General features: G+C 40.7%; 2 protein-coding genes across 3 annotated transcripts in view; both read left to right on the forward strand.

The window, feature by feature from the left end:
• Positions 1-6,189, forward strand: part of LOC133490982 (high affinity cAMP-specific and IBMX-insensitive 3',5'-cyclic phosphodiesterase 8B-like) — a 28,289-nt gene extending 22,100 nt beyond the window's left edge. Inside the window, 6 exon segments of the mRNA XM_061801773.1 lie at positions 253-451; positions 672-889; positions 1,002-1,131; positions 1,835-2,002; positions 2,076-2,205; positions 4,928-6,189. Of these exon segments, the coding sequence (XP_061657757.1) occupies positions 253-451; positions 672-889; positions 1,002-1,131; positions 1,835-2,002; positions 2,076-2,205; positions 4,928-5,037 (955 nt within the window). The 3' untranslated portion in view covers positions 5,038-6,189.
• A 579-nt stretch (positions 6,190-6,768) lies between these two features.
• LOC133515246 (lysine-specific demethylase 2B-like) overlaps positions 6,769-17,596 on the forward strand; it is a 34,788-nt gene continuing 23,960 nt past the window's right edge. For both annotated transcript variants that reach the window (XM_061847592.1, XM_061847593.1), the window contains exons 1-11: positions 6,769-7,258; positions 9,192-9,336; positions 9,398-9,476; positions 9,560-9,606; positions 10,178-10,356; positions 11,886-11,992; positions 13,443-13,536; positions 14,969-15,122; positions 15,200-15,315; positions 15,391-15,517; positions 16,764-17,131. In XM_061847592.1, the coding sequence (XP_061703576.1) occupies positions 7,214-7,258; positions 9,192-9,336; positions 9,398-9,476; positions 9,560-9,606; positions 10,178-10,356; positions 11,886-11,992; positions 13,443-13,536; positions 14,969-15,122; positions 15,200-15,315; positions 15,391-15,517; positions 16,764-17,131 (1,461 nt within the window). In that variant the 5' untranslated portion in view covers positions 6,769-7,213. The remainder of the gene's footprint in view (positions 7,259-9,191; positions 9,337-9,397; positions 9,477-9,559; positions 9,607-10,177; positions 10,357-11,885; positions 11,993-13,442; positions 13,537-14,968; positions 15,123-15,199; positions 15,316-15,390; positions 15,518-16,763; positions 17,132-17,596) is intronic.

Raw genomic sequence — 17,596 nt, forward strand, 5'->3', positions numbered from 1 at the left:
TTTCAACTAATGAGCGTTTATCGCGTCAAGTTTAAAAACACTCATCGTGATTCAATGACTGATTTCGTTCAGAATGTGTTATAAAAAAAGAGGGCAACAATCTTGATTGTTTTTTTTTTTTTTTTTTTTTTTTACCAAAATAAAAGCTGACGTTTACAAATATATTCTTTTGATGAAACCATTAAAAATGCCGTCGCAAACGTTATTTTAGCCCGCAATAGACACGACTTTGTTGTCGTTGGGTGACCGAAGGCCGCTGACTTACCTGGGCCTGAAGATCTTCACCGGTTTCGGGGTGTGCGACTTCCTGGACTGCCCCGAGGCCCTGCTGCGCTCGTGGCTGCAGCTGATGGAGGCCAGCTACCACTCGTCCAACTCCTACCACAATTCTACGCACGCTGCCGACGTGCTGCACGCCACCGCCTACTTTTTGCGCAAGGAGAGAGTGAAGGTTGGTGATGTGTTGATCATTAGGAGTTCAAGGATGGAGCCTTGAGGGACGCCTATCTACTGGGTGCCCCGTTCTTCACGTAATTAGAACTTTATTACCGTAATATTTAAAAATCTAAAATTCCAGGGGTACCGAGCATGGCGCCCTGAGGGACGCCTCAGACACAAAACATCAAGAGTGTGCGCTAACGTCCTGCGGGCGTCTACGTTGTTTTCTTCAGAGCAGTCTAGATCAGCTGGACGTGGTGGCGGCGTTGATTGCGGCCACCGTGCACGATGTGGACCACCCGGGCCGCACCAACTCCTTCCTGTGCAACGCCGGTAGCGAGCTGGCCGTCCTCTACAACGACACGGCGGTGCTGGAGAGTCACCACGCCGCCCTCGCCTTCCAGCTCACCATGCGCGACGGCAAGAGCAACATCTTCAAGAACATAGAGCGGTTAGTAGCGTCGTCAGGACGGTAATATCTTTATTTGTTGTCAATAAATGAAACTTTCTGAAGAATTGCTGCGGACTTAATCAAATCCCTCATTTGTCACGAACGGCGACAGGACCCAGTTCCGAACGCTGCGGCAGGCCATCATCGACATGGTCCTGGCCACGGAGATGACGCGACACTTTGAGCACGTCAACAAGTTTGTCAACAGCATCAACAAGCCCATGGCGGCCGTCGACGAGACCGTGCGTGAAGAACTTTTTTTTCCACTCTGTCATTTAATATGAAATATTTTTGCTGACTCGACTCTTCTCACACAGCAATTTTTTCCTCGTAAATTGACAACGTTATATTATCATGCGGTCGTATGTAACATTTATTTTAGTATTACGACTATTTAGTCTGTATCGGACCTATTCTAGGCGCTAGCGTTAGTGCACCTGGGCATAAGCCTCGGTACACAGAAAGAGTTCAATGCTAGCGCAGCGCTAGCGGTAGTGCCCCTGGTTATAAACCTCGGTACACGGAAAGAGGCTAACACTAGTGCGGCGCTAGCATTAAAAAATCTTTCTGTGTACCGAGGCTTCTGACCAACTGCGCTAACACTAGCGCCGCACTAGCATGAAACTATTTTTGTGTACCAAGACTTATAACCAGGTCCACTGCTCGCGCTGCGCTAGCATTAAAGTCTTTCTGTGTACCAAGCCTTATAAACAGGTGTGCTAACACTAGCGCCGCATTAGCATTAACCTCTCTCTGTGTACCGAGGCTTATAACCAGGTGCGCTAACACTTGCGTCACGCTAATGTTAGCGCCGCATCACCGCATAAACAGCAGGGTTGCGTGTGAAAAAAGTCGCGGCTTATAGGCCGGACATTCTCGTAAAAAAATTGGTAGCGAGTTATGAGAACCAAGACGACGGGGAACGGCGTGCGCGTTTGTGCGCAGAGCATGAGCGGCGACTGCGAGGGCCAAGCGGGCCTCACGAACTCTCCGGAGAACCGGCTCCTGATCAAGCGGATGCTGATCAAGTGCGCCGACGTGGCCAACCCGTGCCGGCCGCTGGAGCTCTGCATCGAGTGGGCGGGGCGCATCTCCGAGGAGTACTTCGCCCAGGTGCGGTACCAACCCTTCCGCGTCCCTCGTCGTCACGGCGATGTCTCCCGTTTCTCTCTGTGCCGTCCCGCAGACGGACGAGGAGAAGAGGCAGGGGCTGCCCGTGGTGATGCCCGTGTTCGACCGCAACAGCTGCAGCGTGCCCAAGTCGCAGCTCTCCTTCATCGACTACTTCATCACCGACATGTTTGACGCCTGGGACGGTAGGAACGGCGGTCTTCGATCGAAGGAATGATGGGGAAAAAAAGAATTTAAAAAAGTCATCCGGGAAATAGGAATATTACGACAACGAAGGCGGAATATTTTGAAGAATAAAGTCAAAATAGGTAAAGCGTTGGCCTCACAGTTCTGAGGACCCGGGTTCGATCCCGGCCCTGTGATTGGCTGACAATCCCTCCCTCCTGGCCGTTGACAGCTGGGATAGGCTCCAGCACTCCCTGCGACCCTTGTGAGGATAAGCGGCAAAGAAAATGGATGACCGTAGGTGTGATTGTGAGTGTGGCTGCTTGTCTCCATGTGCCCTGCGATTGGCTGGCGACCAGTTTAGGGTGTACCCCGCCTCCTGCCCGTTGACAAAATCAAATTGTATTTTTCAGAAAAAGCAATATTATAAAACAAAAGAAGTTTTTATATAAAACAGAATAGTCTGATGCCAAAAATTTTGACAATAAAAATATCATACAATTAAAAATAATATTTTTCTAAGTAGTAATTTCACAAGATAAACATTTAAAAACAAAAAACTATAACATCATAACCAGAGAAATGTTTTGGACAGAATAAAAGTTGTGACATTCCGAGGATAAAGTACTATTTTGAAGACTTTTGAGAATATAATCATGAAGAATATTTTTAAAATTACTTTTTAAAAAAAGTCCTGAACAAAGTTGTGTATTCCCGGGATAAAAAAAAAATCATGCTATCATGGAGCTAAAGTCGAAATAAAAAGAACCAAAAAGAAAAAAAAGAAAAGGAATGTAAAGTCATATTACATTTTTGTATTTCCACAAAAAAAAAAAAAAATTAGTTGAGGCTCTTTCCAAACATAACCGCATATTTCGGCAAATTGTTAGCAACAGTTCGCTGATTCGCTGACCTCAATAATACTATATTTGTGTTTTGGGGCCACCACCTATAATAATAATAATAATAATAATTATGATTATTTCCTTTCCTCACGACCGGGAAAGCGATTTTTCTTGTATCTGTCCGAGCTGCGCGTCCGTAGCATGCCTGGGAAGCCACCAGCGCCGGCGGCGGCTTCTCGTTCCGACTCCTCGTCCGACTTGATTCCCTCCCCCCGAGAGACCGAGAGACGTCCTCCCCCCCCGTTTGGCTTGTTTACCGTCCGGCGCCGCTCTGATGTCACGGAAATTTTCCTTAACGACACCGAGGGGACCCGAAGAAACCCTCCCGAGGAAGTCCGGAAGTCCGGGCTCGGGGATTTTACGAGGAGGGTGAATAATCCCTGTTATACTCAATTTGGATAAACGGGATTTATTTTAACTTTAATTTTGATTTCCCACTCGCCCCAAAAAAACCCCAATTTTATTTCCATAACGTTTTCTTTTTTTTCTCCCCCTAAAATCACGATTTCGTCACGAAATATCCCAATTTTTTTTTCTCCCAAAATCACATCTTCCGTGTTACAGCTTTCTTGTTTTATTGTTCTAAAATTCCAACTTTATTTTGGTAACATTGATTCTTCTTTATTTTCACGAAATCACAACATTATTCGCAACGGTTTTCTTTTCAAAATTACATCTTTTTCCCTTGAATTAATGACTTATTAATAAGGCAAATGAAGTTGTATACATTATTTTTTAACAACTTTTAAAAGTGCAACTTTTTATTTGTAAAACTAAAACTATGGAATTAAATATGTGCCACCAGGATTTGAATTTGAAATATAAAGTGAATTTTCTATAGTTTGATTTCCGTGTAACTTTTCATCCATTCATCCATTTTCTTTGCCGCTTATCCTCACGAGGGTCGCGGGGGAGTGCTGGAAGCCGCTAATAATACATATAAAGTAATGTAATAATGTAAAATAATATCTGCACCACAAAAAAATTTAAAATAAAAAATAAAAAGAATATCTAACAACACTTTAAAATATTAATGTGATAATACATTCAAAATAATATATAATAAAACTATTATACTAAAAATATTATACAAATAATGTATAATAATACTCTAATATTACAAACGCAATAATACAAACATAATAATTAAATATCCTTTATATGCGTAGAGTACAACAACAAAAATAATATAATAAATATAAACTAAGTAATTTAAATCTAGAAAATTAAAAAAATTAACAACACAAAATCATGTAAATACACATAACACCAGCTATCCATCCATCCATTTACTTTTCCGCTTAACCTCACAAGGGTCGCGGGAAGTGCTGGAGCCTATCTGTTATCTTTCTGATATATAATATATCGATATGATCGATAGGATAATTCAAAAATTAATTCTAAATACAAAAGATATATATGTAATGCGTAATATAAAATATGTGCTAAATTAAGAAATGCAAACAAAACAAATTTAAAATAAAACCATTTTAGTGAAAAAAAAAACCGACAATTTAAATATATGATGTTTCGCGTTCAAAAATTTCAGTTATTCATCAACTATATTCTATACACAATTCTATAAGTCTTTAAATTAATTCAAATTTACAAAATAAAAGAATGGTTTGGAAATGTATTTTGTACTCGTTTAGAATATTCCAAACACATGCTCAATGCGACAAATTGGACTTCCATCCATCCACCCAATTGCTTTGCCGCTTATCCTCACGAGGGTCGCGGGGAGTGCTGGAGCCTATCTCAACTTTATTTCCATGATATGACTTTGCGTTTCCGTGACGACCGACGGCAAATTGCTGACTCGCAGTCGTCTCCGCAGCGTTCGCCGGCCTGCCGGGCCTCATGGAGCACCTTTCGGAGAACTACAAGTACTGGAAGACTCTGGACGACATGAAGTGCAAGAGCCTCCGCCCTCCGCCGCCATCTTGACTGCGGACCGCTCCCCGTCGCGGGGTTGGACGGAGAGTTGTCAGCTGGAGCCGAACCGCCTGGTGCTGGTTCTTCGACCTGGCGCTCGTCCAAGACTATATTATCTTTTTTTATTTTGAGGCGGGGGGAAGGGGTAGACACACATCCGCCACAGGTGCCCAGAAAACTGTTTAAAACCTGTTGAAATGATGAAAACCGGAAAATGTGCGGGTGTTGAAACACCCACATCCCCTGCAGGTGTGACTAAAACTGTTAATGTGTGGGTCTTGAAAACCCCATAAAACGCGTGGGAAACATTGAGTAACTCGGGTGTTGGAACACAACACCCGCCCTTATTTTGTGGGTATTGAACCCGTTCTCTGGGAAATGTGTGGGTGTTGAAATCTGTGTTGGGCGAATGGGTTGCACACACTTTTCAACATGACAATGAGTGTGCAGCACGTACTGATAAATGTGGGTAGCCACGGGTTTGACAAAAAAGGGGGGTGTTGAAAATTTTTATTGGATAATATTTGGGTGCCGGAATACCCTCACTCCCCCCCTCCCACGGGTGCAACGGATGCTGTAGGTTTTTATCCAATTTACCGGGAAAACTGTGAGTTCTGAAATCTTTCACTGGGGATTGTGTGGGAGTTGAAACCTGTCACTGGGAAATGTGCCGGTGTTCCAACCCCCCCGCCCCACGTGTGTGGCAAAAACTCTGGGTGTTAAAACCTTTGATGGGTTCCTGAGTGATGGGATTAACCACGCTCAGTGCGCATCGCATTGTGGGTGTGTCAACAGGGTAAAACGTGGGTGTAGAAATTAAAAATGTCAACAGGAAATATGTGGGTGACGATGAATGTGGGTTGTCACAGTACGAGTGTGGAAACACCCACATTTACTGATGGGCGGACACGTCGCATAGGCTGTGGGGCACGGGCAACACTGTTAGTCGTTTAATGTCGCCGTCTCGTGGGTAGAAAACGTACTGCAGCCATCCCGGGTAACGGAGACTTCATTCATTCTGACATGCGGACGACAAATTAACTTTTTATGTTTACAAAACCGACTGATAATAAAGTGCCAAGTGAATGGAAGAGAAGTTGAAGTGAAATAAAAATGGGAAATGGAAGTTTTGTAAAATAAATAAATAAATGCTTGTCATCGTTATTATGTTTACGAACAAAAGTGAAGGATTTGGGGGTGTTGTTGTCGATTTTTATTCACAAAAAAAAAAGTTCATCGCATCCAGGCAATCTTTTTAAGATTTAATAATAGCTTTCAAGCGATGTTCTTGTCGGTAAAAGACAGATCTGCGGACAACAGCTGACACTCTACCCGTAAATAAAATAGTTCACATGAAAAACGAATTGAATATTTGTTCTGGTGAGTGAAACTACAAAAAAAACAAAAAAAAAACCCCTAATGTTTACATTTTAAAGCCACGTGTGGTCAGCGGGTATCAAGTGACCCCAGCCAGCCAATGAAAAGCTAGCGTCAGTCTCACAGATGTACATTATATATATATATATATATATATATATATATATGCCATTATTAATAAACATTTTGGGGCCAAAGTCGCACACACAGTAACATTTATTTTATTATTATAATTTTTTTTTTTTGGTTCGCATTTTTCGCACACTTGAATTGATATCACGTGATTTGAGTATGCCACCGTTTCTTCACAGCCAATGAAAAAGCCTTATTACGTTAAGCCGGAAGTCACAGCACACTGGTCGCCCATTAAAAATATTGTTCAGTGAGCTGCACTGCTAATAGGTTCAATTTTACAAAATTGATTTTAGTAGTAATTTCATTTCGTAACTTTTAATCGCACAAAAGTGGCACTATCGTATTATCTTACGAATGAATGAAATAATTTTGAACTTGTAATTATTATGTGTTGATAATGTATTTTGTATGGTTACTATGGTTTGTTCACAAGCAGCAAGAACAACAAAAAAATATGTTCATATTTTCCAGAGTCGTATATGAGTTTTCAGAGAAAGAGAAATAGAGAAGGGAGGAAAAAAGTGATGCGAGCCACCAATGTTTTGGTTCCTGTCGGTGACGTAAGACACAAAAACATGGTTGCCTTGTTTTGTAGCTGTGAAGCGTGCTACGTGCTACGCGTGGAGATGCTGCTCCGAGGCTGAACGAGCGGAAGAGGCTCCCCCGTTAGCAGTTGATGTCTCAGGCCGGGGAAAGGTGTGCCGAGTCCGGCCGCCGGCTGGTGGGTAAAACCCGCGAGCCTGATAGCGACGTTTGCCCGACGAGAGGCGAGAGGCGAGAGGCTTCTTCGAGCTAATTAGTTAGCAGAGCTAAAGCCGTGCACCGTACGCTAATCGTAGGAGGGGTTGGAGTACTTTGTTGTACTAGTCGTAGTACTCGCCTCTGTATCGCTGGCACGTCACAGTACTGAAAAGTTTAATAAGATGCGACACTGTTCAGCGTTACACGAGGCACCAATGTTGCGTTAGATATTTTTTAAAAAATATTTTATTTTGTTATTATTATTTACTTTATTTGTTTTTACCTTTGAACGTACTGAAGATACTAAAAAGAAGCACACAAGTATAGAATATAAAACAAGATTAAAGTCAGATTTTTCAAGATTAAAAGTTTTTTTTCAAGAGTAAAGTCAGTCTTTCTTCACAAGAAAAAAAGTCGCAATATAACAAGAGTAAGTCAAATTTGGGGAAATTACAATTTTTTTTTTTTTTAGAATAAAGTTATATTTATTTTCTTTATAATATGCCATGTTTTTATATTATGGGCATACTTTTTTTTCCTCAGTAAAACTTTTTTGTAGTGGTAGAAGAAACTTATTTCTTTCAGTAGCAAAAGTTGTATTATGAAATGTTTAAAAATATTTATATAGCACATTTTTAGAAAAAAGGTGGAATATTACAAGAATAAAGTTGGGCCTTTTTTTAAACAAGTCTTCACAAGAAAAAAAAGTTGCAATTTTACAAGAGTAAATCAAATTTTGGGGAATTACAATATCTTTGTTTTTTTTTTTAGAATAAAGTAGTATTTATTTTCTTTATAAAAGGCCATAACGTTATGGGAATACTTTTTTTTTTCCTCAGTAAAACTTTTTTGTAGTGGTAGAATAAACTCATTTTTTCAGTAGCAATAGTTTTATTATGAAACGTTTAAAAATATTTATACAGCACATTTTTAGAAAAAAAGGTGTAATATTACAAGAATAAAGTCAGGCTTTGTTTTTTTTAAAAAAATGTGTAATATTACAAGAATAAAGTCAGGCTTTGTTTTTTTTAAAAAAAGTTTCAACATTACAAGCGTAAGTCCAATTTTGGGAAATTAACAAAGTCATAGTTTTTTTTCGTTTTTTTTTTTTTTTTTTTAGAATAAAGTTGTATTAATTTTTTTAATAAAAGGCCATAATGTTATGGGAATACTTTTTATTTCTCTGTAAAACTTTTGTAGTGGTAGAATAAACTTATTTTTTTCAGTAGCAAAAGTTGTATTATGAAATGTTTAAAAATATTTATACAGCACATTTAAAAAAAAAGAATAAAGTTTTATTTACTTTTTTAATAAAAGGCCATAATGTTATCGGCATACTTTTTATTTCTCAGTAAAACTTTTGTAGTGGTAGAATAAACGTGTTTTTTTTCAGTACAAAAAGTTGTATTATGAAATGTTTAAAAATATTTGTATAGCACATTTTTAGAAAAAAGGTGGAATATTACAAGAATAAAGTCGGGCTTTTTTTTTTTTTTAAAAAAAAAAACAACAATCAAGTCACAAGGAAAAAAAAGTTGCAATATTACAAGAGTAAGTGCAATTTTGGGAAATTACAATGTCTTTTTTTTTTTAGATTAAAGTTGTATTTATTTTTTTAATAAAAGGCCATAATCTTATCGGAATACTTTTTATTTCTCAGTAAAACTGTTTCGTAGTGGTAGAATAAACTTGTTTTTTTCATCATAAAAAGTTGTATAATGAAATGTTTAAAAATATTTACATAGCACATTAGCACATAGTACATTCACACCGATAAACCTAAGTTTAATATGATTGTCTAGCTGGTATAAAATAAAAAGACCATTCGGTGTCCGGCGCACGAACGATGTCCTCCTGAGTCAAGTTCATTTGCGCGTCCGCAAACTAAAGCGCGCGTTTTGAAAAACGGACAGCGCTCCATCTGCCGGCGGCTGTACGACGAGAACGAGGACCTGTCCGACGTGGAGGAGATGGTCAACATCCGGGGATTCAGCGTGGAGGACAAGCTGGCCAGCGACAAGTACGCCGCCAACTTTGTGCGCACCATGGACACCAAAGGTGAAAAGCGCCGACGCGGTCCCGGTTCTGGAATTTGCTCTCAATGATTTGTCTCGTGCAGACTTCACGTATGAATACGTGCAACGGAATGCGCTCAAGGCGCCGCTTATTTTCAAAGAGAAGGAAGGACTCGGGATCATGTGAGTGCTGATTGACGTTTTTCTTACTCAATTTTCCAATATTAACTGCGCAAAACAAAAATGGCCCGTTTCTATGTGCACAGAATGCCCGATCCGGAATTCACGGTGTCGGAAATCAAAGGCTTGGTCGGTAAGCGAAATTCGATGAACTCGTTTTGGACGTATTTGAAACTACGGGAAAATCCATCCATCCATCCATCATTCGCTCTCTTGCTCTATCTATCTATCTATCTATCTATCTATCTATCTATCTATCTATCTATCTATCTATCTATCTATCTATCTATCTATCTATCTATCTATCTATCTATCTATCTATCTATCTATCTATCTATCTATCTATCTATCTAATCTTTTCTTAGCCGCTTATCCTCACAAGGGTCGCAGGGAGTACTGGAGCTTAGCCCAGCTGTCAACAATTTCGAGTGTCCAATTAATACGGAACGTTTTTTGGGGTGTGGGAGCGGCACAACTCGGCTCCGGCACTCCCTGCGACCCTTGTGAGGATAAGCGGCTGAGAAAATGAATGAATGAATGGATTTTTTGTTTCATATATGATCAAAAGCATGGATTTTTACTTATCACAAGCGGGCTTGGCATGTGTACACCGTGGGGTGGGGGCGGAGGGAAAAAAAAAAAACGGGGTTGACTGAATTGTTACGTTTTGCTGCTAATCGTCCCGCGTCGATTGTCGCTCGCAGGCAGCCGTCGCTCGGTGGACGTGATGGACGTGAGCACTCAGAAAGGCTCGGAAATGAGCATGGCCCAGTTCGTGCGCTACTACGAGACGCCGGAGGAAGAGCGCGACAAGCTCTTCAACGTCATCAGCTTGGAGTTCAGCCACACCAAGCTGGAGAACCTCATCAAGAGGCCCACTGTGGTACCTCCCGTCGCTCTTATTTTTTTAATTTTTATTTTTTATGTCTTTTATATCTGATGTGTGCAAACCGATGTATTTTCAAGAAAATCAAGTCAAATTAGATAAAAAATATTAGTTTCCAGGAATCAGTCGGCCTTATGTGAATAAATATTTTAAAAAAGAAAATTGTGATTAAGAAAAGCGTGATATTCTTTTAACATGAAAAGTTATATGTATATTAATTTTTTTTTTAGTTAAGACAAGAAATTTGTTGTAAAAATGTGAAGACAAGAATAAAGTCTCGTTTGATTGACAAGGCATAAAATTATATATTTTTTTTAATGAAGTAATGTTTTTTTCAAGATAAAAGACAAAAAGTAATGTTTTGAGAATAAATGAATGTCTTTTCGAGATTAAAAAAAGTCCTAATTTCCTCCCCAAAAAGGTCATAACATTATGGGGAGGGGGGAGTCCTTTTTTTGTCAGGTCATAAAAAGTCATAATTGTTTTTTTTACAGCAGAATGTCTCAGATTTACAAGAAAAAAATGTCTCATAATCATATGAGAATAAAGCTGTATTTTTTTACAGGAAAAATTCTATTTAAAAAATAAAAATGTTTTTTTCAAGCTAAAAAAACAAAAAGTAATATTTTGAGAATAAATTAATGTCTTTTTGAGATTAAAAAAAAGTCCTAAATTCCTCCCAAAAAAGGTCATAATATTATGAGGGGAAAAAAAAAAGTCTTTTTTTTTTTTTTTGTCAGATCATAAAAAGTCATAATTGCTTTTTTTTTGGGAGCAGGATGTCTCAGTTTTACAAAAAAAATGTATCATAATCGTATGAGAATAAAGCTGTATTTTTTTACAGGAAAAATTATATTTTAAAAAATTAATGTTTTTTTTCAAGCTAAAAAAAAAAAGTAATATTCTGAGAATAAATTAATGTCTTTGGAGATAAAAACTCATAATTTCCTCCCAACAATGGTCATAACTTTATGAGGGGAAAAAGTTTTTTTTGCAAGATCATAAAAAGTCATTTTTTTTACAGCAGAATGTCTCCGTTTAACAAAAAATGTTGTCTCATAATCATATGAGAATAAAGTTTTATTTTTTTTCCAGGAAAAATGTTGGAATAATAGTTATTTTTAACAGGGTAAAAAAAAGTTGTAATATTATGTAATTATTGTTTTATTTATTATTATTGTTATTATTAGGTAATATAATAATATTATAAAGTTTAATGCTTTTCAAGATACATAATGATTTTTATTATTAACCCTTTCCGGGCAGGGGTTGCACATTTGCAACAGGTTTAATATATATTCAAAAATTTTAAGTCCAGCGTATCATTTTCTGAAAGTATCAGATTTTTCTCTGTGCAAAATTTCATTTGGTCCAGAGAGGGTTCATATTGTTGTAAAGAAATCAATTGGAATATGAGTTGATAAAGTCATATGAAAAGTCATACCTTTTGACCATTTGGTGATGTGAATCTAAAAAAAAAAAAAGAAAAGAAAAGAAAAACGTGATTATTGTCCATTTTTGACCAGATTGATCAGGTGGACTGGGTGGACAACATGTGGCCTTCGTATCTCAAGCAGAGCCAAACCGAAGGCACCAACGTGATCTCGGAGATGAAGTATCCCAAAGTGCAAAGGTAAAGCTCCGTCCTCGACAACGTCCTCCTCTCCTCGTTCTCTTAGTAGTGGTCGCGATTGTTACATCTTTTCGTTTATTCACTTGTTTCTTAAAATGTTCATATCGATCCACTTGCGCAAGTGCGCGGTGAGCTTTGCCTTTTTCCTAGTCCCGCTATTTCATACGCAGAGACACTCCTAAAAAGCCACTTCATATATATCCATCCATCCATATTCTTAGCCACTTATCCTCACGAGGGTCGCGGGGAGTGCTGGAGCCTATCCCAGCTGTCAACAGGCAGGAGGCGGGGTACACCCTGGACTGGTCGCCAGCCAATCGCAGCGCACGTAGAGACAAGCAGCCGCACTCACAATCACACCTATGGGCAATTTGGAGTGTGCAATTAATGTCGCATGTTTTTGGAATGTGGGAGGAAAACGTAGTGCCCACCCGGAGGAAACCCACGCAGGCACGGGGAGAACGCGCAAACTCCACACGGGCGGCTCCGGGATCGAACTCGGGTCCTCAGAACTGTGAGGCCAATGCTTCTTTCCCGCTGTCCCCCCACCGTGCCGCCTCATATTTATCATTCATTCCAAATAACGATCATTTGAATAACGTGAAAAATGAGTGGTATACTGTATTGCCGTTCACAGCGTTTTTTTCCCCATTTTTTTAAAATATTTTTTGTGGCAAATTTAAATATTAAAACATATATTTTACTATAGAACTTTTTTTTTTATTCTTCCGTTTGTCCATAAATGGGCATGTCTTGAAAACGATGTTTCTGCACATTTTTAACTTGCCATGTTCTTTATTTTTTATTATTTTGTTTTTTTTACATATTTGAAAATTGTAATTAACTTTTGAAAATATATATACTTTGCATTTCCTAAAAGTCTTCTCATGAATTTATTCCATTTATTATTTATTTATTTTTTTACATGTATTTTATAATAGCTTTTAATTTTAATTTTTTTTTTTGCAGTTTGTTTCACTTTCTCCAATTTTTTTTTTTTTTTTTTTAATAACTTTGGACCGTAACAAAATTTTACACTCTCATGTACAGTATCTGCATTCTCCAAAAGGCTTTGTTATTTTTGCGAAGGACCCGTAGCGAGATCGGGGAAGGTTCTCCGGGGAACGCGGAGAACATTTTGCAGGATCGGATGTATTTTTAGTCGTCTCTACAGGCTCGCTCGGCACAACGCTGTAAATAAAGCGCCCCGCCCACCCCCACCCGACCCCCGGTTGTGTTCTTTTCCGCGTCCTCCCGAGAGTCTCGCCAATAAAATTAAGGCTAACTCGTATTCTGCCCGACGACTGAATTATTAACGCCTCCTCGGGGACGTCCTCGCTCTTCCGTTTTCGTCCCCTTTCGACGTTCGGCACCGTTTCCAGTGCACATCTGCTATAATTTTGCTCTATGTTTACACTTTGTATCTATTTTTTTGTCTTTTCTATGCTAGGTATTGTTTAATGAGCGTGAAGGGCTGCTACACGGACTTCCACATAGATTTCGGGGGAACCTCCGTCTGGTATCATGTCTTCAAAGGGCAAAAAGTATGTATGCGGTGGTGTCGTCACGGCGAACGTCCTTTTTCAAGATGAAAATCATACGCACTTGTGAGAAATAGTGAGATATTGTGAGAATAAAGACAGATTTTTTTGTATTTGAGAAAAGTTCCAATCCAGCGCTGTCAAACTCGTTTTTTTCATGTGCCGCGTTGTGTTTGTGGTTTCTCTCGAGGGTTGTTATGATTTTGAAATGATATACTGTAATTCCCGGCCTACAGAGCGCACCTGGTTATAAGACTCACCCATTACATTTGTAAAGGAAATACCACTTGGTACATACATACGCCGCAGCAGCGTAAAAGGCGCTAACGCTAGCGCCACGCTAACAAGGCCGGTTAAAAATACTGGTAAAAATCACCGAGACACGGCAGTAGCACGCTAGCGCAGCGCTAACAGGGCCGGACTGGTAAAAGTTACTTCCTCGGCTCATATATTCCACCGGTCTCACTCTTACCTTTTCGGCTAGAGTGCCCCCTTGGAGCCGTTAGGGGAAAAAAAAAATGCACGAATTGGCCGCTTCCTCGCATAAACCGCACAGTTGAAAGCATGTGGAAAAAAGTCACGGCTTATCAGCCGGAAATTACGATGCATATCATATACGCCTTCTTGTATTGTTACATAGACAACAAATCGATATAATACTTTTGAAATTAAAAGTCAACGCTAATACTTTGTAAATATTCAATTAACGGTACTGTAAAAAGAGGTTTGGATACAAGACAACATGATTGCAAATATTTATTCCAAATGACAATTGATTTTTTTTTGGATATACAGATTTTAGCAAGGACATGATTTGCTTATGTGGGCCACGTAAAGTAGTGTGGCGGGCCAGATCTGGCCCCCGCGCCCTGAGTTTGAGACCTGCGTCCTAATGTGCCATAATATTTTTTTAAGGGAAAAAAACATTACAGTATATGGTATATTCTATCTATCTATCTATCTATCTATCTATTATCTATCTATCTATCTATCTATCTATCTATCTATCTATCTATCTATCTATCTAGCTATCTATCTATCTATCTATCTATCTATCTATCTATCTATCTATCTCTCTCTCTCTCTCTCTCTCTCTCCTCTCTCTATCTATCTATTGCTCTATTGTGCTCTATCTATCTATCTATCTATCTATCTATCTATTATCTATCTATCTATCTATCTATCTCTATCTATCTATCTATCTATCTATCTATCTATCTATTATCTATCTATCTATCTATCTATCATCTATCTATCATCTATCTATCTATCTATCTATCATCCATCCATCCGTTTGTCTGGATCCCCGATGTGTTGAATAAACCCAGATTTATCTATCCCCCCCCAGCCCCCCACAAGATTCAAAAGTCGTCATTTGGAACATCGTTGCCCTCGGCCGACGATGTTTTTGAGAGTGTCAAGCGTTTGCCCTCAGGTGTTCTGGCTGGTCCCCCCGACGCTGCACAACCTGACCCTGTACGAGGACTGGGTGCTGTCGGGAAAGCAGAGCGACGTGTTCCTGGGAGATCGCGCCGACGGATGCCAGAGGGTGGTGCTCAAGCAGGGATACACCTTCTTCATCCCTTCCGGTGGGTCCATCAACTTTAAATTCATCTTTTGCACGATTTTAGACTTCTTCAGGTCGGGCTTTCTCTGTGCGTTTCAGGGTGGATTCACGCCGTGTACACTCCGGAAGACACGCTGGTGTTCGGCGGCAACGTTCTGCACAGTTTTAACATTCCCATGCAGCTCACCATCCACGAGATCGAGAACCGTACCAAGGTGGAAGCCGTCCGCACTGGAAAGATTTAAAAGCTCAAATGGCGATTAAAATATGACTTGTCTTACCCAACCCAGGTTCACTCCAAGTTCCGCTTCCCCTTCTACTATGAGATGTGTTGGTACGTCCTGGAGAGATACATGCACTGCCTGACCAATCGGTCCTACCTTTCTCAGGAGGTCCATAAAGAGCCTTTACTCATGGGTCAGCACAATTAAGCTTCCGCATATAATCGTGTTTCCGTCACGACACGCCACCGTGTACGAGATAAATACTTCCTTCACAAAAATGTTTCAAGTACTTTCAATATGCGCCGGCCTACCCAATGACCCACCAATCCACCTCTACACCACCAACCCTCTGCATCCATCCATACGCAAAACTACCAAACTACCAACACTCCAGCAGTCCACATCTCCACCAATCTACCAACACAGCCATCCACCTTCCACCGCCTCTTCACCCAATCCACCCATTCCACCAATCCACCAACTCACCAGTCCTCTACCTATTCATCTGCCACCTACTTACCAAACCTCCACCCTGCCACCTATTCACCAAATCCACCTATGTCAGTTCCACCAGCCCATCAAATACACCAATTCCACCAACCCATCGAATCCAGCTACCAAATCGGCTCCTCTACCAATCTTCTTCTTTTCCTTTCGGCTTGTTCCGTTACAGTTTATCATCTTTCTCCATCTAAGACTATCTCGTGCATCGTCCACTCTAAAACCCGCAGTTCTCATGTCTTCCCTCACAACATCCATCAACCTTTTCTTTGGTCTTCCTCTCGCTCTCTTCCATGGTAGCTCCATCCTTACCATCCTCTTACCAACTTCCTCACTCTCTCGCCTCTGGACATGTCCAAACTATCGAAGACTGCTCCCTCTAACCCTGTCTCCAAAACATCCAACTTTGGTTGTCCCTCTAAGGATCTCATTTCTGACCCTATCCAACCTGCTCACTCCGAGCGAGAACCTCAACATCTTCATTTCCGCCACCTCCGGTTCTGCTTCCTGCTGTCTCTTCAGCGCCACCGTCTCTAATCCGTCCATCGTGGCTGGCCTCAACACTGTTTTCTAAACTTTGCCCTTCATCCTAGCGGATACTCTTCTGCCACGTAGAACACCAGACACCTTCCCTCAACTGTTCCAACCCGCTTGGACCCGTTTCTTGACTTCCCTACCACGCTCGCCATTGCTCTGTATTGCTGAGCCCAAGTATTTGAAGTCATCCACCCTCGCCATCTCTTCTCCCCAGAACCTCACTCTTCCCCCCGCCGCCCTCCCTTCCCATTCACCCACATATATTCTGTTTTACTTTGGCTAATCCGGCTAATCCACCTCTTTAAATGATGGTGACGTCATTAAGAGACTTGTCAGTCACTGCTCAAATCCACGCAAAAACCCGATGTAGCATGTATTCATTTCGGCGCATCTCATTCCAGACTATGAGACAAAAGCCCACGCGGGAAGCCCCTGCTCCGACTCCAGAAGTCAGGACACGACCGAGGACTGGTGCGATTCGCAGTTCAGGGACGACCCGTATGAAAAACCCCAGGCGGTTTCCGACCAGCAGTGCCCGAGAGCCGCGTTGTCCGCCCACTCCGAGGACAGCTGCTGGCCCGCCTCTGACCCCGTGGACTGCCGGTCCGAATCGCCGGCCTCGGAATCGCACAAGAAGTGGACCCACCTGACGGAGTTTGAAATCGTCGGGCTGAAGAGGCTGGTGGAAAAGCTGGAGTCGCTCCCCGAAAATAAGAAATGTGTTCCAGAGCACTTGGAGAACCCGCTAGGTCTGCTGGAAGACATGAAGGTAAGAAGGAAACGCTCCGTCTATGGAAGTAAATATGTGCCACCGGGATTTGAATTTGAAAAGCCGCAGAAAACGGGGATTTGAATTTGAAATGTAAAGTCATCACATTTTCATCTTTATTTTGTTGCTACAATTCGCTGTCTGAAATTCACCGTCTGTGCCACCGGGCAGGGTTACTTCAGGTCAGAACCGAAGACCCAGCCAATCGCAGTTACGCTTTCTTTGTACGTGACGTCACGTGACTAAGAAAGCATAACTGTGATTGGCTTGCTGTTCGGTTCTGACCTGAAGTGACCCTGCCCGGTGGCACAGACGGTGAATTTTAGGCAGCGAATTGTAGCCGGTTGAATTGTTAGTATTGAAAAGTTGCACTGAAATACAACTATTGAAAATTTGATAACTTTACATTTCAAATTCAAATCTCGTTTTCTGTGGTATTTAATATTAAAATCCTGGTGGTGCACA

The sequence above is a fragment of the Syngnathoides biaculeatus genome, chromosome 17 (genome assembly GCF_019802595.1).
Source record: "Syngnathoides biaculeatus isolate LvHL_M chromosome 17, ASM1980259v1, whole genome shotgun sequence".
In the NCBI taxonomy this organism is placed as follows: domain Eukaryota; kingdom Metazoa; phylum Chordata; class Actinopteri; order Syngnathiformes; family Syngnathidae; genus Syngnathoides; species Syngnathoides biaculeatus.